The 21,927-nt window shown below is 38.3% G+C and overlaps 2 protein-coding genes across 4 annotated transcripts in view; one reads left to right on the top strand and one right to left on the bottom strand.

Annotated features, from left to right (window-relative positions):
- Window positions 1-12: 12 nt before the first annotated feature.
- On the top strand, window positions 13-2,735 carry gcgb (glucagon b). Its single transcript, XM_071473711.1, has 4 exons — window positions 13-613; window positions 746-851; window positions 1,709-1,864; window positions 2,190-2,735. The coding sequence occupies exons 2-4, from the start codon at window positions 757-759 to the stop codon at window positions 2,308-2,310; spliced, it is 372 nt and encodes a 123-aa protein (XP_071329812.1). The 5' UTR covers window positions 13-613; window positions 746-756; the 3' UTR covers window positions 2,311-2,735.
- A 1,276-nt stretch (window positions 2,736-4,011) lies between these two features.
- LOC139615498 (sodium-driven chloride bicarbonate exchanger-like) overlaps window positions 4,012-21,927 on the bottom strand; it is a 42,639-nt gene continuing 24,723 nt past the window's right edge. For 2 of the 3 annotated variants that reach the window (XM_071473535.1, XM_071473524.1), the window contains 24 exons: window positions 19,518-19,599; window positions 17,758-17,910; window positions 17,494-17,632; window positions 16,854-17,014; window positions 16,557-16,742; window positions 15,262-15,350; window positions 13,567-13,724; window positions 13,302-13,389; window positions 12,503-12,649; window positions 12,254-12,357; window positions 11,266-11,440; window positions 10,961-11,094; window positions 10,419-10,664; window positions 10,117-10,222; window positions 9,566-9,727; window positions 9,232-9,345; window positions 8,949-9,110; window positions 8,558-8,809; window positions 8,265-8,333; window positions 7,421-7,594; window positions 6,638-6,757; window positions 6,468-6,532; window positions 6,242-6,353; window positions 4,012-5,208 (listed from right to left, as the gene is read on the bottom strand). In XM_071473535.1, the coding sequence (XP_071329636.1) occupies window positions 6,278-6,353; window positions 6,468-6,532; window positions 6,638-6,757; window positions 7,421-7,594; window positions 8,265-8,333; window positions 8,558-8,809; window positions 8,949-9,110; window positions 9,232-9,345; window positions 9,566-9,727; window positions 10,117-10,222; window positions 10,419-10,664; window positions 10,961-11,094; window positions 11,266-11,440; window positions 12,254-12,357; window positions 12,503-12,649; window positions 13,302-13,389; window positions 13,567-13,724; window positions 15,262-15,350; window positions 16,557-16,742; window positions 16,854-17,014; window positions 17,494-17,632; window positions 17,758-17,910; window positions 19,518-19,599 (3,162 nt within the window). In that variant the 3' untranslated portion in view covers window positions 4,012-5,208; window positions 6,242-6,277. Of the gene's footprint in view, window positions 5,209-5,921; window positions 5,985-6,241; window positions 6,354-6,467; window positions 6,533-6,637; window positions 6,758-7,420; window positions 7,595-8,264; window positions 8,334-8,557; window positions 8,810-8,948; window positions 9,111-9,231; window positions 9,346-9,565; window positions 9,728-10,116; window positions 10,223-10,418; window positions 10,665-10,960; window positions 11,095-11,265; window positions 11,441-12,253; window positions 12,358-12,502; window positions 12,650-13,301; window positions 13,390-13,566; window positions 13,725-15,261; window positions 15,351-16,556; window positions 16,743-16,853; window positions 17,015-17,493; window positions 17,633-17,757; window positions 17,911-19,517; window positions 19,600-21,927 lie in introns of all 3 variants that reach the window. The other variant, XR_011687532.1, reaches the window with a different exon arrangement.

Genomic DNA, 21,927 nt, shown 5'->3' with positions numbered 1-21,927 from the left:
TTTCCACACATTCTTACAGTAAATACATACTGTATGTTAAGTTCTATGGATATTTTGTCTCTCTCAACAACAAATGTTCCACGATATGGCCACATGAAGTAACACTCAAGCATAAAAAAAAACCCAATAAACCCACAAGAGGTTTTAACATGAAAATTATGAAGAAAGAATACTGGATAAAATTATGAAAAAAATATTTCTATCTCTACATGGTTTGTCTGTTATAGAAAAATAAATTACTAAAATGAAGGACAGTTTTAATTTAAACACATATGGGTGCCAGTATTTATTTGTCAGGGTAGAGGTCATGTTTGACTGTGACACCTGAAGGAGCAGCATTTATCACTCAGTTGTTGGTACTTTTTTTTTTTTAAGTCAAATACATTCAGTGGACTGAGACGGAAGCTGACTAATGGGTTGAGAGCAACAGAGGATATGCTGAGGTTTCTGTGACGGGGGAGTCACCTGGGAGAGTGCTGTTCAGCTCCACTATATAAGACTGAGCAGATCAAGAGGGGACCATGAAACAGCTCCAGAAGCTGAGAGAGAAGAAGGGCACCAGTCAGCACACTTTACAATCATTCTCTCAGACGCTCGACAGGAAGGAGCACAGGTGAGAATTTTTGTACCTTCAATTTTTTTCTAAAATCCAGAATATCTTGTCAAAATAAACTTTTTATTCTATTGTTCTTGAGTTAAATAGTCTCACTCGGTTTCTCTCTCTCTGTCTTTGCTCATCTTTCAGAGGCTCAAACAATGAAAAGCGCCCACTCTTTGGCTGGACTCCTGCTTCTCATCATCATCCAAAGCAGCTGGCAGGTGCCAGACCAGGACACAGATCGAAACTCCATGTAAGATCAACTTTTTAGCTTTTCTCATTCTGTGCACAGAGATCCAGAGCTGTGCACATGAAGTGCATCACGACGTTAATTTTTTTATCACAGATTTAGATCTTTGGAAGCAAGCAACCAGATGTTAACATTATTCATATGTCCCAGTGGCTCAAAGCATGCTTCTGAGGATTGAATCGTGGTGTAATAACAATTCAGCAGAGCTCTCATCAGAACTATTCAGGCTTTTTAGTTGTAGAGTTGTTTTTCTTTTACTTGGTTTCAGTTCAGGCCAAAAACATCTAAAGGAGTACAGGCAGAGACAGATAGAATTCATGTAATTTCTTCTTATGTTAGCTGAAATTCTTAATTAAAAAAAAAATGTGGGGAAAGTTCGTTTTAATTTATAGTGTAGGGGAGATATGTGAGATGGTTCCTTTTATGTTTGATGCATTTTAATGTGTTATTTTTATTATTTTAATGTTTCTAGTTACAATGTGGTTTAATCCGTTGCTTATAAGCGTAGCACCTGCTGATGCATGACAACACGTAGGAAGGTACTGCTTAGTGTCACTGAATCTTTTGAAAATGCAGTTTCACAAGCAAGGACCAGAGCATTGATGAGATCAAAATTTACAGTTATGATAACTGATTATGGAACGCATGAGAAGTGATTGGTGGATCAGAGTGACGGAGCAGGATGAAGAGCTGTGAAAGCGCGAGAGAGAAAGGACAGAGAGAAAGGGGGTAGGGAGGCATGAGCACTGAGAACAGACAGGCAGGTAGGCATTTATAAACACACAGACAGGGAGGGAAGTGTTTGAGGTGAGTGTGTGTCCTGCTCAGATCAGTTGTTTCCATTACATGTCTTGTCCTAGGTTAATTACTGAAAACTCCATGTTGACTGAACCCATTGAGCTCCCAAACATGAAGAGACATTCAGAGGGAACATTTTCCAACGACTACAGTAAATACCTGGAGACAAGAAGAGCACAAGACTTTGTCCAGTGGCTAAAGAACTCAAAAAGGAACGGGTGAGTGTGTCCTTTTCTTACTGAATCTCCTCAATTTGGTGTCAAATTACTTAAAATATACAGTAATTTCACTTTGTAATATGTCGAGAAAATCACAAGTCTGGCTTTAATATCTATTTAATATTAAAATCTGGCCTCAACACTGTATATTGTTATATGGCTCTGGGTTTGCATCCAAACCACTGATGTCATTTCAAGTCAAATCAAGCATATCCCAAAAATGTTTATTATAATAATGTGAATGTTAGTCTTATTTAGCCTTTTGTATCGCAGTTACGCTTACAGTTATTGCGACTGCATCATCTAAATGCGTCTGTTTCTACAGGAGTCTATTTAGACGCCATGCAGATGGCACCTACACCAGTGATGTGAGCTCCTACCTGCAGGACCAGGCAGCCAAGGAGTTTGTGTCCTGGCTGAAGACCGGCCGAGGCAGAAGAGAGTAGACTCGACCACAGAGCCCCACCAGCTCCCTAAATAATGCAACAGCTCCCACCAACTCTGTGCCATTATATGTGTTACAATCTGTACTAGCCTTTTCCTTGGTCATGCTATTAAATTCAATAAGAAGCTCCGTTGGCCTTCAGTGGTTGAAGGTAATATTGTCAAAATGCAAAAAGTTACCGTATGTCTGAAATGCGTCTCAATCATAAAAGCTGTGCGACTTTTTTTTTATTATCTAACATTCACATTGTTTTTTTTTCCTTTTTTTGGCATTTTCATCTTTTGTCTCACATTAATTTGGAACAATAAGATACAATCAGATTATTGATCTGAATTTCAAGTTAAATTATGATGTTTTAGGCACAGGATCCACCTGTTAATGTCCATCAGTAATTGAATAAAATAAAAACATGGTAATTTTAATCAATAGCAGTTTCCTAGAGAACCTTTTTTTCATGCATAGTTGTTTAATGAGAATATAAAAGCTGCTGAGCATCTTCATCAAATATTACTATGAATATCAGTGTTAATGTTTGGCCAAAAAGAGGAGATTTGACAGCATGCGCCATTGGTTTCTCTTGATCCTCCTGTTTATGGAGGCAGAACAAAAATCTATAAACACGCCACTCTCCAGGGAGAAATGTGCTCTGGGATTACTACCTGGTAACAAGATGATGTGTGTCACCTGTCAGCTGTTCACTGGAGAGGGATTTCCCAGTGATGCTCTGACAGCACGCCAAAGAGGGTTGTGCTAAATGAAAGAAAAGGAAATTATGTCAATCAAGCCGGACTCAGTGGGAACACTGACTGGGTCGACACTCTTGAGTTGCTCCTGGCACTGACACAAAACAATAATTCACATGAGCCAGCAGCTTGACATGCTGAGGGATGTGCCACATCTCTAAGCTGTCATCTGTAGCACTTCAAAGCATCTGTTGATTACAAATGGCCTGCCCACTCCTGACTAGGCCAAATCTCTGAGGGTTAAGAATGGGCATTTCTGCTCAGCAACACTGATTCGGGATGTCTCATTCATGCCATCCCGCATGCAGGTACTATTTCAATGCAGTGAGTGATCACACATGTGCACCCACTTAATCATCTGATTTGAGCCTAAACAATACAGTTTAAGTATCTGGGATACTGTACAAGACTGTGGTCACTGATCAAATTCAAGTCTAAATAAACATTGTGACAAAGATGCAGATTAGAATAAACACCTGACACATCTTTTAGTTTAAAGTCTTACATTTTTTAAATAGTCTTAAATAAATTAGACTGCATCAGGAAATTTGACTTGACCCAATAAAGTGCACATTGAGTGTGAATAAGATGCATTAAGTGTTGCTTATTACTTATTATTACTTTAGTTACCTGGTTCACTTGTCAACCAAAACCAACCAAAAGTAACTAAAAGTGAGTAAGAATATGTACTGTTATGCTTTCTGAGAGGCTTTGCAATTAATGTTTGAAGTAACACGAAGGAGCAATCATTAAATGATGAGCTATCAAGTGCAGTGATTTGATCATTTCTTAATTGTAAGTAACATAAATTCATGATATATCCTCAATGGATTCATGTATTAAATCATAAGTCATGCATTACATTTGTGTTTTGTACCATCATTATAAAATCTTACCCATCTTTCCACTTTTGCAATGCAAAGTTAGGATTGCGTGTATGTGACAATGACAAGACACACTAGTGCTCATAGAAATTTATTAAGTTAAAATACCATTGACAAAATAAACATAATAAAGTTGTGCTTGTTAAGTTTTTTTTTTTTTGGTAAATAAACCCATTTAAACCAGTATTACAACCTCATTGTAGTCCTCAGATGTGGATCAGGATTTGAATGTTTTAGGCTTAAATTCCTTCATGATAAAACCTCTTAATTTATACAACCTAAACTTCATAACAACTTTAAAACACATTAATAGACTATTTAAATTTACATTTACAATACAAGTAATACACTGACACGAGGAAGCGAAATACTTAAAGTCTCTGTTAGGCTACAAGGAATTCTGTGGCAAACATATTTATTTTATTCCACAAAGTAAATACAGGTAAATAATTTCTCATATAAATAAATGAGTATCTATATTCTAGCAAAAAAGTGCTTCTGTATTTGGTTCTGAAGAGATGTATATTGTCCTTTAATAAATGTACTTTAAAGCAAATATTCCCTACTTAGCTTGCTAGTCAAAATGATTAGGTGGGATTCAAAATGGTCCCGTATACACACATCAGAAATATGTATATTATATATAATTACAGACTTTTGCATGTTAAAGGATTTTGTACATTTACATATGGCTTTTCAGAGGGTTTGTACATGGTTATTGTCAGGAATGACCTAGGCTTATACAATATTTATTAGATCTTCATATTTAATTTCACATCATATTTAATGTCTAATGAGAACTTCAAGAATAGAGAACTATACGGAATCTGTATATAAATAGAGAATCGAAGGATATGTTGATATGACGGTATCTCAAAATGCAAAGTATATACCAAAATAAATACAAACTTGAAAACAGACCAACCTTTTCCATTTTTGTAGTTTACATTCATTGTAGAAACGCAGTATGTAGATTTAGAAAGTACAATCTGACATTAACAACATGAGAAAATTATAAAGTAGGTTTCACTGGTTCATGAACAGGCAGAATATTTGTGACACATCAGAAAACATGGTTATTACTTACGCACAGAGATTTACAAAACTAAACTTGAAGGATTCATAAACTGCAGCACACAATGCAAATTTGTTTACAAACACACAGAAGGGACAGTGACAAAGACTCACAACACTGTCCTTCATCTTCTTCGCCTTACATTTCTCATCTTGCACTCTCATGTTGTGAGGAAATACTGTGAGTGTTGTGGTAAACTGTTAGCATCAAGAAAGAAAAGATAAGTGTATCATTGGATGATATACAGTATGTCAATACTATGCATAGAACTGCGTGTAAAAATACTGGATTACAAGTGAGAGTCCTGCATTAAAAATATTAGTTGAGTAAAAGTATTATCAGTAAAATGTACTTACAGTAACAAAAGTTAAAGAGGTCATTATACAGTATAGCCCTCCAGGGTGTCTTATTATTCTATACTGTCTATATTGTATTGCATTATTGGATCATATTGTACAACTCTAAATCTACAAAGTAACTGGTAAAAAACCCCCAGAGCAGATCATTTTTACGCATGGTTTTTTGTAACCATTAGACAAAAGAGAAAAGAGATGTGTGCTTTATAAGTGCTGCTAGGCTGATTTTGTTACCTTTGGACAGAGCCAAGATAGCTGTTTCCCTGTGTTTCCAGTATCTGTGCTAAGCTAAGCTAACTAGCTATTGGTGACAGCGTCATGTATCAGACAGACATGAGAGTGGTATGGATTGTCTCATTTTATTTTCAGCGAGAGAGAAAATAAGCATGTTTCCAAAAATTTTGAACTATCCCTTTAAATCTAAATTATCATAAGTTAATTTAATTAATGATGAATGTGAAGCAAGCAGGTAACCTACAGCATGTTGAACCTCTACAGTGCATTAAACAGACATGGATGGAGAATACTTTTGAAACAAGTACAAAATGACTTACATGACCTATATTCCAGTTTTAAAAAATATATCTGGACTTTTATAGGGACTGTCCTGCTGCTTCCTAGACAGATGAAATTAAATTAAAACAGTTACAGATGAACATGAAGCCTATGCCACCAGAACAAGAAGCCACAGATTCAATGAGCAAATGGCAGCCAACCTTGTGAATAAATACGAGCACTTTTTCCTTATCAAAATCTTTTGGGGTTTATTTAGGTTTTTTGAAGTATGTTGCTTGAGTAATTTGTAATAACCAACTATTACCAGGGGTTATAATGAGTGAGCTTTCTGTATATTCAACAGTACAAAATGTCTTACCATATGTTCCGAAGCCTTGATTCTTTCTCAAATGTCTTAGCTGTTGGCATTCCAAGTATTTCCAAAAGAGCCCTTTGACATTTCATCTGTGATGTTAATAATGGGTATTCCTCTGTAAAAAGAGAAGCCAGATAATAATTCACAGAAAAATGTACTGCACATGAAATGGAATTTAGTGAAACCAGTCGACATTTACTTTAAAAACTTCACATGTAATATAACTTACTTGTACCCTTCTAATGGCACTTGCACTACTCCCTCATCTTCTGCCAGCATACTCTGCTCCTCTTCCTGAAGATTAAATGACTCATGTGAATATGAATAAAATGAAATTAACATTAGTAGGCATGTTGTGGTGAAAAAGTGCATAGTTTATGATAACGTAAGCAACAGCACCTCTTCAGCATCCTCAAGCTTCTTCTTCTTGCTCTCTGGCATGAGGTCATCCAGCCAGCTCAGCTCTCTTTTAGTGAAGATACAGTCCATTAGCTTCCTGATAAACACCAGAGCTAACACCTGCAGGATCGATACACAGAATCAAAACAGTTGAGTGCGCAAAAATTATATGTGTTAATGAAGGAGGGTGCTGTGCTGAGGAGGTAGGTGGAGTTAAATTGAGTTAAATGAGAAATTGCATTGGTGGCAGCAGCAAATAAACAACGCTGAAAAGTAGGTTATGTATGCAGAAAGACAGACAGCAAATCAATTTAAATTATCTCCATTTGTACTAGCTCAAACTATTTCGACTACACAAAATAATATATATACGGTGCTCTCTGTACAATTTGTGTGTACAAAATCTCTCTGACAACCAGCACATTTCAAAGCAACGTAAGATTAAGAGGCCAAATTATTTGTGGCAGGTGCAATGGTTAACAAAAACCTGCAAAACTGTCTATAAATTATATCAACAGAACAGCTGGAAAAAATCAAAACCAACACAGAGAAACAGAATTGATCTCTACCAAATTTTAAGTGATTTTAATGAAGTGTTAATATTATTTTGTCTGAAAACTCCTGCATTTATCACAGCATAGATGGGTGGTGCCCAGTGCTGACCCAACTGACATACCTGTGCTCACACACTGAGCTCTGTTAACACTTTAGTTGGGTGTCTAGTGAAAGTTGTGCTGATTATGTGATGAGCCTGCAGATGGTATAACTGGACTGTTTACACACCATCATAGGAAAGACAATGGCAGCCTTGGAGGTCTTGATGACCCAGAGCAGAACCAAACAGCTGAGCTGGATGATGGTGAACAGGTGCACCTTCCTCAGGGGTACATGTCGTAGATAGATGAAGTCTGGCTGGTGCTTGGCCGGCATACCGAACAGTGTGAGGCGGTCAAAGAACTGGAGAGGACAAATGATTAACGATTCTTGACTAGCTGGTGGAGAAAGTCCAACACCTATCAAGCTAAAAGTAGAAGGTAAAATGCTATGTTTGTTGGACGTGTAATTACAATGAGGTGATAAGTTTATTTTTGTCTTAATTTAAATATCATTTTCAAACCCAACAATAGAAAGTAGTCAAAATGGAAGAAAACAAGAAGTAGGCTAAACAGGGCAATTAAATCACAGTCAGGTGTTCTGTAAATGGTGGGAACACACTAGTGGCCAATTAACACTTTTTATCTGGGCAGCCAGACAATATGGAGGCAATCTCCTATCGTGGCTTGGGGAGAGTTAACAGCCTACACAGATTATCTGGTGGAAGAGTCTACAAATTAACAACACTGACCAGCTCTCTGTCTAATCTCAGCCACAGATAATCTTAAAAAATGCTATATACCAATTCACATTCAGTGCAAGTCATAAAGTGTTAAATTTTGGAGAGCAGATCGCTTATAGATATCAGATTCTAGTTGTGGCCATTAATGCTGAGAAACTAACAAAATGTACATGATAAAAAATGTATTGTCACTTTGTCAGATGTAGTATTAAAACCACTGACAATCAAGGCATTCATGTCAAAAAAGCAAAAAAGGCTGCATGAAATAAAACAAAGCTCAAATCATTTTACCTGAATGCCTCTGAGTGAAGATGCTCCCATATAAAGGAATACTCCATATAACACGGGCATAGGAATGAACTGAAGAGCAATAAAAACATTATGTCAGTAACACCATTGTGTGAGTCAGTAACGGCTCTATATCAACAAACAGTCCATAACATACCAAGGAATATTACATGTCTTTAAGAAAAAGAACTGAGAAATGTATAGTACAAACTTTAAGTCACATTCAATAACACTGAGAGAATATTACAACTACACACACATCAAAACAGACAAATAATAACAAGAATGTGTCTGACCTTCAGCACAGATGTCATGAAGACAGAACAGCCCATGAGGGTGAAGATCATGAGGCCAGTAAATCTTTGCTCTCTGATGCCGAGGAACTTGGGCTGCTCACCAGGAGCTGAGCACTCCGACTCCAGCTTCAGGCTGTTGACGTGGGTGATGGAGAGGACGGTGGCTGCTACGAACCACGGTAAACCCATCAAGGAGCACACGCCAAGCATCACCCCCACTATGAACAGATCCAGGTGGTACCCACAGCCTTTCTGAGGGGGGGAAAGGACCAGCACATGAAATTGAAAATTAGTAATTCTGATATAGTATCAGCACGTCTCCAAGACTCTATACAAGCCATGTTACTAATGCAGTCTATAGCCTGAGTTCAAAGGTGGGAGAGGAACATACCTTGAGTTTGTGCTCTTTCCTGTTGATGATGACAGCTGTGATCTGCTGGTCCATGAAGATGAGGATGGTACAAAGCAGAGCCGGGACCACCGTTATGACTGCTGTCCACCAGGGGTTGGGCCCGAGCGGGTTGATGAACCAACCTCGATCATCTCTGGTTGGCTTATAATTTTTAAAAAAAAATTTAAAAAGAGTGAAGTGGGTTTGACATAAGTAGTAGCTTGTTGAATATGATGATGTAAATTAGGTATTTGTTAATAAAATCTGACAAACTATTTCTTACCTTAAACACACTGGGAACATTTAGCTTTGGAGAGGGAATCCCTAAGGCGTAGTCAATTAAGACCATTGTAAGGATGGCGAAGAAAACAGCAAAGTCACTGATGATGGACCTCACCTGAGGGAAAATTATTCAAATGCTCTTCATTAACACAGTTTCCTTTACTTTACCTATTGTAAACTCAAACAGTATCTTGCAGTCCCCAAATCAAGCCACTAGAGTGTACCACTGCACCATGCCACACAGCCAAAGCTCTAATAAGCAGAGAAAGGAGCCTTGAATTCATGCTTGGAACATTAAGCACAATACTGTGACGATTATGTAGAATGCATCGTACCTTTGTGGGAAAGTAATTGCTGAACTTGAACTCCTTGAGGAAGGCAGACATGAAGACAGTGGAGAAAAAGAGGAGGACACACCAGAAGAGGACGTCAGGAACATAGGGTCCATGTGGGCCACAGGCGCTGCCCACAAACTCGCCTCGCTTTTCAATACAGTCCTGCAAGAACAGGTAGAGTAATCATATGATTAGCAATACAACAGCACCAGCCTATTCTAGGCTTCCACAAACAGGGTTTATGAGCATCCATGGTTACAAAAAAAATTTAACGAAGTACCAAAAAAAAAAAACGTGCTTTTAGAGTGATTTGCAATGAGTAATCCAATATAATCCAGCCCACATGGCCTTAATCTCCTGTGTTCAGATCTATCTGGGAAAGCATGCCACTTTAAGGTGAAAAAACCTAAATGTATTCTTTTCAGTCTGTCTTTGTGTAATTTAATAATTTAATCCCTGCTGTTGTGTGCATTTAAAACTCCATGAATGCATGAACGACAAATTTTTATTGTTTTGCGTTTTTGGTTTTAAACTGCTGGCGTGTGTAGTACCTTGACCTCCAGTGCTTCCCAGTAGATTTCTGAGGCAGTGACGTTGTTGATCTCCCAGTACTTCAGGGTGCCATTGGTGGGGTCAGAAGGTTCAACGCATGAACATCTGTGGAAGCACATGAACATCTGGGTGACTAAATAATCCCTTCTCTGTCAGGGATTTACTGTACCTCCAAGAAATGTACTCAGTAATCATTTTTTACTACTTTAAACAGTACACTGTATGAGGATTCAATTTTTTAATTCAATTCAGTTTTATTTGTATAGCACCAAATCATAACATACAATATTAGCGCACATACGAGTACATGGTGAGTTTGTCCAGGTTGTTGTTCTTGTTAAAGGGATAGTGTTCCCCCAAGTGGATAAGTTTCTCCAAGGCCTCATAGATGAAAATGATGCAGATGAGTGAGGCGAAGGCTTCCTCTGTAAACCGCGTGATGTAACAAACGAGGGAACTGGCATCTGTGGCCACCAGCAAAATACAGAGGAAAGCTGTCCACAGACCAATACAGGCTCTTAGTGACAGATAGGATAAGCCATACTCCCTATGTGGAGATAAAAGGGGGAAAAAATCTTTGTGCAATATATCAAACCACATCATATATTGATTATATACTATTTGCAACATGGCAGATTGGAGAAAGTCATTATCACAATGATAAGTGATGCAATAAATGATCTATAGGAGCACAGATGTTTGAGAGATGGTACATTCATATTCACAGAATTTATCCCACAGCAGGCTGATAAGCATTGGACATGCAATCACAAAATGATGCAATGATCTGAGGTCACTGGTCATTTACTGAGATGATTTACATCACATTAAATCAAAACGTACTTGCAGAATTTGAACAATATCTTTTCAAATACAAGCACTGGCCCCGTGCTGCCCAGAATGGTAAGGGGCTGCCCAGCAAATAGGGAGTAGGCTATTCCAGTCAGCGAGGCTCCAAACAGCGACTCAATTGCACTCTGGGAAATGAAAAGAGGACAGAAAGATTACTGAATGACAGTTACCTTTGTCATACTGAAGTACAGCTGTTTTCTGGTTTATGGTACTGAGGGGATAGTATAGTGCACAGCAGTGTACAACTAGTGTTGGCAGAAAACTGTAACATTTAGAGGAAAGAGCAGGTGATTTACTACGCGTCCTTCTGTCGCCTCGCCCAGTAGTCCTCCAAAGGTGATGACAGGGGACATGCAGGCACAGTAGAGGAACAGGAAGGAGGCCACACACTGCAAACTAATAGCATCAGTGTAGTCCGACAGGTAGTGCGGTGCCTTTCGCTTGATGTCTAGAACGAGACCACCAAACCACCTGGGAATATAAAAAGAAATTTGCCACTTGTGTTGTTTATTTAAATGTAAAATTAAACAGCAATAAAAAAAAAACTTTAGTTGTGTAGGTTTCAGCATTTTTGAAAAGTGTGCAAGATTTTTTTTCTGTTTCCTTAACTTCCGTTCCTTCTACTGCCGCTTCCCAGTGTTCAACTGTGAGTATGGCTTAGTGTGATATATCCCTGTAATAGAGAAGTCTAGTTGCAAATAGAGATCTCAATGCAGGATGTTTCTATGGAAACCACTTTATGACTACAACTACAGACCATGTTTACCCAGAAATAGACAATGAGTATTACAGCATACAGTCTGTAGAAAAGTGGTATTTTTCAGTTTTGTGGGCTTTAATATGTGCTTTGTAGAAAATAAAGACTGTTGTCAAATAAACCCTAAAGTGCATTTATTTACCTTAATTCTGTCCACATTTCAAAGCAATATTTAGAGGCAGATGAATACATGAGTATAGTTTATATTAGATACTGTACATCATTTTTATGAACACCTAAAGAACAACTCTAAACACTGAATACAAAATATCAATATTTTTTAGAAATAACTCAGTTGAAGAAGCACACAAAGTACAGAGTTGTCCAGCTGCAAATAAATTCTCTGCAGCAAAGCAGTGACTGTAGTGAGTGGGCTGCATGCTGTACGACCTCGGCACTACATGTCCACAGTTTAGTATGAGGTACTTAAATAATATTTCTTTGCATTTGTAGATAGGCATTACACTGTTCTTCTGGTGATCAGAATTCACTTTCAACAGAAACACTACACATTGTGACTCCCCCACCTTCCAGTGCGTTGCAGTTCTGGACCACCGTGGCCATCGTGTTCCTCTTCCTCCTCCCCCTCCACTAATCCATTTGGTAAAATGTTACTTTTCTTCCTCTTCTCCTGTTTAACAAACAGTGCATTGCATTTTTTCAAGTACAAATTACAAATACAGTGATGCAGCTAAGTGAGGCGAAGGTACAAATTGTCATGTTGTAGAAATCTAAACAGGAAAAGAAAGTAACCAGCTAACTAAAGTCCTACTAACCTGAGATGGTACATTTTTTGGTGGCTCTATCCGTATGGATGGGTCCCACTCGCCTGGTGGCAGGACTGTCACTTGATCAAGGAACTCATCAATACCAGCGATCAGATCATTCCGGTCTTTAGCTTTATAGGCAACATCATGGAAAACCTGGAAGAAGAAACAATGGGCTTTTAAATGCATGCATATGCAAGCCTCACCAGTCCTACTACATTTGAAGCATATATATGTCAATGTTTGATGTCTGCAATACTTAAACCACATTTGAACACAAGTCTTTCCACACTTAGGGGCAGTTTAGTGTCTCTAGTCAATTTAAGCCCATTTAAACCCATGCAGAACATACTATACAAACTCTGTACAGACAGAAGCAAGTCTAGGATACTAAAACCTGGGACCCAGTCACTGTGAAACAGTATTAATCGCTTGCTAAAATATCCTAAGATCTCATTCCTCAAATCTACTTGTTCCAAAGAGTGTATAATAAGACCATCTTTTCCTCAGTGGTGATGGATGGCAGCCTAAATCCCAGACAAAAAAGGAGGACATGATGGCTGACTAATAGCCAAAAGCATGTCAAAGAAGCTCTGAGCTGTGTTTCATGCTGAAAAATGTTCCATCACTTCAGTAATTTGTTGAGCTCTGCTGGACTGTGAATTTATGCAAAGTGCCTGCAGAAAATCTGAGTTCGACATCTGGTTGACATTCAAACCAATCCACCCTGCTTTTGAAAACATTCGTGCATAAATAAACCCCGAGGGATGCTGATCAGAAATAAGGAGTTCATTAAGGAATTTTTTACCTCATCTGTCATAAGTGTTGCAATGGATCTTCCAATCTCATGATATTGAGGCGCTCTACCCAAGGGCCCCAAGAGAATAAACAGAAACCTAAAGGCAAAAACAGATCTTTGAACTCTCCTATTTGTAAAAGCATTGTCAAATCAATTGAATCTCAACCACTGTAACTGCATATTTACTATAAAGGTCTTAAATGGTTCAGCAGGGTTAATAAGAGATAATCGTAAAGGAGGTTGAGCACGTGTTACAGTATCAGCCTGCATTAACCTTGTGGCAATTGGGACTTCAGCCAGCCCATTGAGCAGAACTGCTGGTGAAAGGCGGACAAATGCCACTACTGGCTTGTTCAGACATTCTAGCTCTCCCACTAACACATTACACGCTTCAGCGCCTGCCGGTATCTTCTTCATGAAATGAAGGTCTATCTGAAAGAGGAGACAAAGTACAGTGATTAGAGTATCATATAAAAGGCCCTGACACCCTCTCCAATTAGCTTGTTGTCTAAGCAGCTTTGATAGAGAGCATGCTTTGACTAGTAGGAAAAAAAAAAGAATCATTCATGGTTGAAAGTGCAATCTATAAATATGTCATTATTTCTAATGTTTATCTGCACATTAAGCTCCAAATGCAATGATCTGACTGGATTGTCATCTAAATATAGCCCAGCTGTCCAGCCTTTATGTGTCATAGGACAAAACATTCACATAAGTAACAGATGTGTTACAATTAAATATGACAAAAGATTATTGAAAATATAGATATTAGTTTGACCTGTTGCATAATATTTTGTGAGGATAGAGTATTTTTCATTTCCATAAGTATGATGCCTTAAAGTGTAGAAAATCTGAACCCTGACTATGAAACTGATTCTCTTGCAGTATATTTGCTTTTCACTCTTTCAGTGGCACTGCACTGAACAGGAAATCTCTTAATATTGAACATGTTGATTTTGAAATGTTGGCTGGAGTGTTATTTGGTCATATAGCTCTGGGGGAACTGGATCTATACAAAATAATTGCTTTGATACTTTGAGGGGTCATCATTGCATCAATACTGGCATAGTGCTCATTTCAAAAGTTTCAGAGTTAAAACTGATTATTTTTTCTGTGTGTCAAATGAATATAAATTTGTGGCTGGCCCAGAAATGTACAGTATAAACTGTAAGAAAAGTTAACAGATAAGTGACAGTGCTCCCATCCATAGGGCACAAGGGGTCACTGGATGGATTGATGAGTATGAAAATTATGTGATGTGAAATGTGTGAAGCACTATGGCCTTCGCAGTCACCAGATCTCAACCCAACTGAACGCCTATGGGAGATTTTGGAACGTGTTAGACGGTGCTCTCCATCACCATCATCAAAACACCAAATGAGGGAATAGCTTTTGGAACAACGGTGTTCATCCCTCCAGAACAGTCCCAGAGAGTTGTAGATGTAATGCCAAGGTGCACTGAGGCTGTTCTGGTGGCACCTACTGGCCCAGCACCTTACTAAGATACTTTATTTGGTTGTTCCTTCAATTTGTCACCTGTCTACATGTATAAAAAAGATACTATGGATGGACATTCATTACAACAGTTCTAAAAAAGAAAAAAAAAAAAAACATTTCTTGTAAACAGAGTCTGTTTTATAACTGTTTTGTTAAACAGGCTAAAGCACATGAAACAGTTCAAATACTGACCTTGACAAAAGGTTAAAACATCATCAACATCATATACATTATGAAAAAGGTTTCAACAAGGATTCTATCTTCGTCTTCGCTGTGTGCGGTTGTCATGTGGTTATCATCAGTGCTAAATGACTTTTATAACATTTAACATGGTTATAATCCTAATCCCTGACTAGATGACATTTCCATTAAAAAAATACCAACAATGGCCTGCTGTTCATTGTTTGAAACATACAACACATGAAACACACAATTAAACAGTACAACAAGCTGTACAAGCTGCGTACCATACCTTGCTGAAGTCAACAGAACTGTTCTCTCTACTGCCGTCCCCTTTTCCGTCCGAGCCCGCTAACTGAGACTGTGAGGACGACATCTGACCTGGATGATCCAGATAAAAGAGTTATAACTCAACTCCAAAAAAATGTCTCAGCAACACTGAATTTCAGCTACTGAAGATTTCACTAAATATTATGAGACTGACCAAGTACACAGACTCAGGAAAACAACAGTGAGGATCACACACAGATCATGGAGGCCTGCTTCTACCAGTGCTACTTTGGATAAAACCAGACGATTTTCATCACGACTGCTGTCTTAAAAAAAATCCAGGCTCATGGTAACATGACTACTGCCAAGCTGGCTGACAGGTCTGGCCCAATTTCTGTATTCATTAAACAACAGGGGCAAGAAGATTGCTTAGAAATTAGCTTTAAAATGCCACTCAAGTGAAATTACATTGCATACTAGAAAGTGATTTAACAAACAGTTTGGTGTGTTCTGCGCACCTAATTTTGTCATGTGAAATTCTGGCAGACCCGAAGCTTGTAAAATGTAGTTGGCAATGATATAGGCAAGAAATGCTTCCAATTATGAGTCAGTCCTGGACTAAATTTATCCCAGAATTCAACCAAACAGTTCTTGTACTGTGAAGATCAATAGCAAACAGATTTGTATATTTATAGAATGTACTTATGAACATTGTTTTTAATCAACCTTTATTCAACCTAACAAAAACAACCTATTTTGAGTTGCCAATATCAAAACACACCATGAGAATAGTGCTCTCTAGAATATGTTTTTAAGTATTAGCTGGTAAAGGGGCAAGTGCAGACTGTGTGAATCAGCACCTGTTGACTTCGGGGGGGGGCTGTGGCAGGTGGGTGGGCAGATGGTGGATGGAACATACGCAAGTTTAGCCCATATGTGTGTAAGACACATTCACATACTGCACATTTATAAAGTATCTACACTTAAACACCACTGACCAGATTCAATAAATAATCCAATAAAGCAATAGGTCGCAACTCCTTTGACTTCTGACCCCTTAAAAAAGAATTATGTTCGGATCCCTCCTCACAGTTTGCATCAACATCAACAGGTGACCACTTCAACTAAAGACTGATTCTTCCATCTCAGAGTGTTTTATTTAATTATTTAGAGGCTTGTAATGTAAACTGTTCAGTAATACACAAGAAAAAAGGTCGATTTACGAAAAGAAGTTACATAAATACGATTTAATTTAATTTAAATGCGAGCCCCAGGCTGAGAACCACTGTCATCGAGGACAGACTCTGGTTTTCTCACCATTCTTGTCCAGGTGGAGCTCTGATGTACGCCGACTAATGTCAGCAATGGAGCGTACAATTGGAAGGCGATTAGCAAGCTTCTTCTGGTTCTGGTGATGGTGCTGCTTCAACAGTGTTTCCCGCACTTTCTGTCTGAGCTCATCCCCCAGTGGTGAGTATAACTCCTGGTGGTCCAAGACCATGTCTAAGGGAGACACAGAGAGGCTATTCGGATTCCTGTTTCAGGGATATGAGAGACTTTTGTCGAGTGTGTCAACAAATATACACTACAACTTTTTCGCATCGCTGCAGTTACCTGCAATCTCTTCAATGGTATGAGCCCTCATGTCAAGCAGCACAGTGCTGTTGATGATGCAGCTTCGCAGCTCAAACAGACTGTGTAGAGACAGAGTGGCCACATAGGGTTTACTCCATCGCTCTCCTCCATCCTCAACATCCTCTTCAAACTTCAGCCACCTGAAACAGGAGCGTGAATTCCAGTAAGGAGAGGCCAGCAGACGGCAAACTGGCTGTCAATCTGTTCTAGCTGCAACAAGAACACTCAATCATTCTGGGTCCCACTTTCCTTATTGCCTCTCATCAGGGTATCACTGTAAATAAAATATGTCTGATTTACTATTTTAACAGAAGACCATAATTCACATGATGAATAAAATACATCTAAATAAATCAATAAATAAATAAATACATCTTCATTAACTGAAGAAACAATCAAAGAAAAAAAGAGTAAGACAAAGTTAAATCCCTATACAACAATGAATTGCATATACTTAACATAATGGAAACACAAACATTAGACACACAGCTATATCTCTCATCAGTGTAAGTGGGGATCACTGGCATGACAGGTCCATTCAATCACAGCTTTGAGCAATGACATGTAGGTCATGACTGTGTGTAAATGCTATGTCAGTGACTGGACAGTTTAACAGTACCTGGCACTTTCCCTCCACTCAGAATCCTCTCCATCTCTCACACAGATCTCATCCATCTCTGTAAAGAGGTCATGAGGAATATGCTCCTCATCATCATCCTCAGTGCCCAGCAGGAACTGCACTCTCTGGGAGGGAGTGTCTGGGAACATAGGAAATTGCACAAGTGGTCAAAACTGAAATGATCATATCAAGTATCTTAAGATAACAAGAGGTGGTGAACAAAGGCAAATATATTTTTTTCAAGTTCACAATTGTTGCCAGTACCATATAGAGGAGACTCTCTACCCTCAACCAAGGTGAGGGCTCGGTCCCTGCTCTTCCTCCTGTGCTTGTTTCCATGGTGACGGTGCCTGCGATGGCTGCGGTGCCTGGTACTGCCCAAAGGAACATGGACCCCAATGTAGAGAGTCCTGTGGCCTGCATGGGGACAAGTCCCACATCAGTTAAAGGCGGCTCAACTGCAACATGCCTGTCTGACGGTGTGTGTGTGATTGTGTGAGTGTACGCATGTGTGTCTGTGTGTTCTCAGAAGCTTTACAGATAATCATTATAATTTTACTGATAATGCTTAAGCACTATGTCTTTGCATTATTCTATTAAGCTTTTTATTATTCACCATGGGTTTCTGCTTTTTATACAAATGAAATGCATTGAAGATAAAATATAATAATGTAATGCTTACTGCTGCTATATCATTTATCATGCCACACTCATCATCAAGTTATATAAAACCTGTGATGGCTATACAATGGAAACATTATCTGAATTACCTTCTCAACATAACACAAAAAAAAAATAATTGAAGGGTTTTCTACTAGTGATGTTTGGTTCTGTTCAATAATAAAACATTACTCTATTATCATTTTAAGATTTTCAAAGAAACATCGTCTTTTGTTGGGAGATTTTGTAAGAATGTATTTAATATTGACTTGTTCTTATCTAAAAAAAAAAAAGAAAACAGCAACAGCAACAGCAACAGCACAGTACCACCATCATGACCATCACAAAAACTGTGTATGTGTGTCCATGTTTGTGTTTGTGCAGGGGTGAAACTGTGTGAGCAAGATGGAGAGAGAAAGAAGTGAGGGCATATCTGTTTTTGTACTCATAAGTCAACCCACTCAGCTCACTGCAGTATGATACAAGGATTCAAACAACTACAAACAGTATATACAGCATTCTCCAGTATGACTGTCAGCTATGCCAAAATGCTAGACATAGGCATAACACAAGTAATTAATTAAGGTATTCTTCAATCCAAAAACAATTACTTTATCTTTTTGAAGTTTAAAGCCAAAACACACCACTACCCATTCAGAAGACATAGGATGTTGTCATGAATATTGCCAATTAAAAATTACTGTATTAGTTATTGAAACACATCAAATCTTTTAAATTTTTTTAGGTGTATTCAACCTGGGTTTAATATAGCTCTTTAAAGAAATGTCACACACAATATAATCCTTTTTAACATCTACTTAGAACTGTCATTTCAGTATCCATCAAGTGTCGTTCTCTTTTCTATGTTTTTGTATAGTTAGGGACTCTCTCTCCACCTCCCTACACTTGTATTTAAGTCTAATTCATTTGCAAAAAAAGAGACAGAACACAAAAAAGTTAACAAAGTTACAAAGTTAAAGATCTTTTTTTCAAATTTTCTATAGATATTGTGACAGTACGGTAATCGGGAATTCCTTTGGCTACAATAATCGTGTAGTGAAAATGTGATATCGTGCCAGCCCTACAGCAGATACAGATGGGGTCTGCTTACTCAAGTGACTCAGTTGTACTGTTTGTATCTTTGTTGTGATTACCCATGTTTTTTAGTGCTTATGAAATGACTGATGTGAATTCATCTCACCCACAGTTTCTGCCTCCCACTCTGCTCTTATCTTTTAACTATGAAAAAGCTGTCAAGAGGACTGCAGCAGTTGCGAGGACAGAGTGGGCGGACTCAGCTGCAGCAACCTTTTAGTACTTCAAGCTCTTTGTGTTCCTGATGCGCTCAGTGTCAGCTGAGGTACCTTCAAGATCTTCCTGCTCAAAGTTGGTACTCTGTTGGGACCGTGTTCCTCCTCTGTCCACCACAGCCTCATCGTCATTCCTCTGTTGAACACATTGATAAACAGACACAAAATCAGATATTTAATACAATGATATCATAAGCATTTTTCAATACAGTATCTGATCAACTACAGAGCTGGAACTGGAACATGACACAACATATATTCCAGTATACTAATGTATCCTGAACGTAACATGATTAAATGTTTGCTGACTTGGTGTTCCCTCACGGTAGAGGGCAATAAGAACAAACACATTATCCCACTGAATAGCACAGTTGCTGTGGAAACTAATTGCACGACTCGTCTTGAAGAGCAAAGCCTATCTTCTTAGTCCAAACAGAAAGCTTTTCATAATGGGAACAATAAATTACCCACCCACAATTAAACTACGTTGTTAATGGGACCCCAGTTCAAATGGTGAATCACTGCTTGATTTCATTTTGAAAAAGTTAGAGAAATTAAGACAGTATTCTTCTAAAGTGGCTGTTTTCTTATTTCTTATTTCATATTGTTGCCATCTATTTATCTAAAAAAAAACACTCTTTAGTTTTACATTCTTATCACTCAATCTTTCTTCTACCATCCACATTTATCTAGTTATAAAAATGTATTACATTTGTTCTTAATTGGAGGAGATATTTAAAAATAATTCAGTAAACTATTGTATCTTCCAAAATAAACAGAACTGATTATGATGATTAGTTGTGATATGACATTACTTTTTCATTGCAGCTAAAATGAAGATTATAGGACTGGTCCACATGGACCTTCAAATGTGGAGGTGACAGAGAGCAAAAAAAAAAAAAAAAAAGAGCATAATCCTCAGTGCAGAGCTTTTGTCAGATTACAAGAGAGACTACTGAATGACCGCTGCAAATGTCATTAAGCTGCTTGAGCATTTCCTATGGACCTTCCTGTTCAACAGCATCACTTTAGGCTGATACCCTCTGGAACACCCATTCCACGTGTGGCAGCAGTTAATGAGCAGTTATCACAACTAGCAACAATTTTCTGACAGCTCAACAAGAGAACAAGAGAAATGTAGCAGGACAGACAGACAGACAAACATTGCCACAGCAGGAGACACTTAGAAACTTAGAGCACATGGATCTCGTTGATTAGAGTCACTGAGAAAACCATCATTCTGTGGTGTGAATGTTGGCCTGCTTATGTAATCACAGAGAAAGAAGATGAGGGTGTGGAGGTGGTAAGAGAGAAATGGTAAGGCCAACAGAAATCACAATTTTCATTTACTAGTGTGCATGCAAGGATATAATTTCAACACCTGCTTGTGATTAGGTTACGAATAGTTTTTCAACAATTCTTTATGAATCTGAGCACACTACCACAACTCACCATGAACATTCACAACTAAACTGTACAGCCTCAAAGTGTGAATAGCCTTGTTAGAGAGAGAACCAGACAAAAGTGACAGAACCAGTGGAGAGGCATGTGAAGATGTTGATGATAATAATAATAACAATGAATACAAATACATTTTTAAAAATCTGAGTTAGCATGACACTATAAAAGTAATCCATAAAATCTTGAGAGGCTGGACTCCATATGGATCAGTGGAAAGCTAAATGTCTAAAGCCATGCTAGGGGCTGTAAGTCACAACACACACCAAATATTAAAATTGTTTGGTGAACGGGGAATGAAGAGGTAAGTGCTATTCGTATATCTTTGTGGGCAAAAGGGGGCTGCCAGAGGAAATACAACGATATTTCTTCAAAAAGTAATTTAACATTTCAGGAAATACACTTAGACTTTGACCAGGGGGAACAAACTCCACCCACTAATTAACAAACTATATCTTGTCTGTTAATCAGCACAAAAGCCAAATTGTTGAAAGCACAATCTTAAGGGGTTAGGCGACTATTTCTTCACAGGGTGCAGTGATTTCCTGCAGTCCCCACTGGTTGGCTGACAACCTCACAATGATAAGACTCCAGCAAGTCAGTCTGACAGCCATAACTATACGTTAAACCAAAAGTTTTTGTTCTAGTTTTTACATTAATTTCACTAACATTTTGATGGTAGCATGCTAATGTTAGCAACATGTTAACATGACAAGCAAACTGAAATTTCTGTGAGATAAGCAAAAGCTGTCGCATCAACTTCCAGGGCATCCACAGGCTGAAAACTGAGGAGCGTGGAGATGCCAAAAAGTGCAGTTCCTGGAATGGCCACTGAAAAGTGAGTCAATCTCTACAGACTCCTATGTTTAAATGCCCAACTTACATCAGAAATAATCATGTTCAGTCTGGTACAAAAACAGTTTTGGTCTGCATAGGTAATTTCCCCCTTCATGACAACCACCCGTTTAAATTTTATTGATGCTTAAAGTTATGCATGGACGCCTTG

This window comes from Trachinotus anak, unplaced genomic scaffold (assembly GCF_046630095.1).
Source record: "Trachinotus anak isolate AG129_WGS33_773 ecotype Australia unplaced genomic scaffold, CSIRO_AGI_Tana_v1 ptg000001l, whole genome shotgun sequence".
In the NCBI taxonomy this organism is placed as follows: domain Eukaryota; kingdom Metazoa; phylum Chordata; class Actinopteri; order Carangiformes; family Carangidae; genus Trachinotus; species Trachinotus anak.
The sequence above is the reverse complement of the archived record's forward strand: the minus strand, read 5'-3'. Positions and strand labels throughout refer to the sequence as shown.

Bases quoted from the DNA above. Each gene is read 5' to 3' on its own strand.
- gcgb (XM_071473711.1), top strand. From the start codon at position 757: ATGAAAAGCGCCCACTCTTTGGCTGGACTCCTGCTTCTCATCATCATC. The intron at 852-1,708 runs GTAAGATCAACT...GTCTTGTCCTAG, and splicing joins GACACAGATCGAAACTCCAT to GTTAATTACTGAAAACTCCA. The intron at 1,865-2,189 runs GTGAGTGTGTCC...CTGTTTCTACAG, and splicing joins AAGAACTCAAAAAGGAACGG to GAGTCTATTTAGACGCCATG.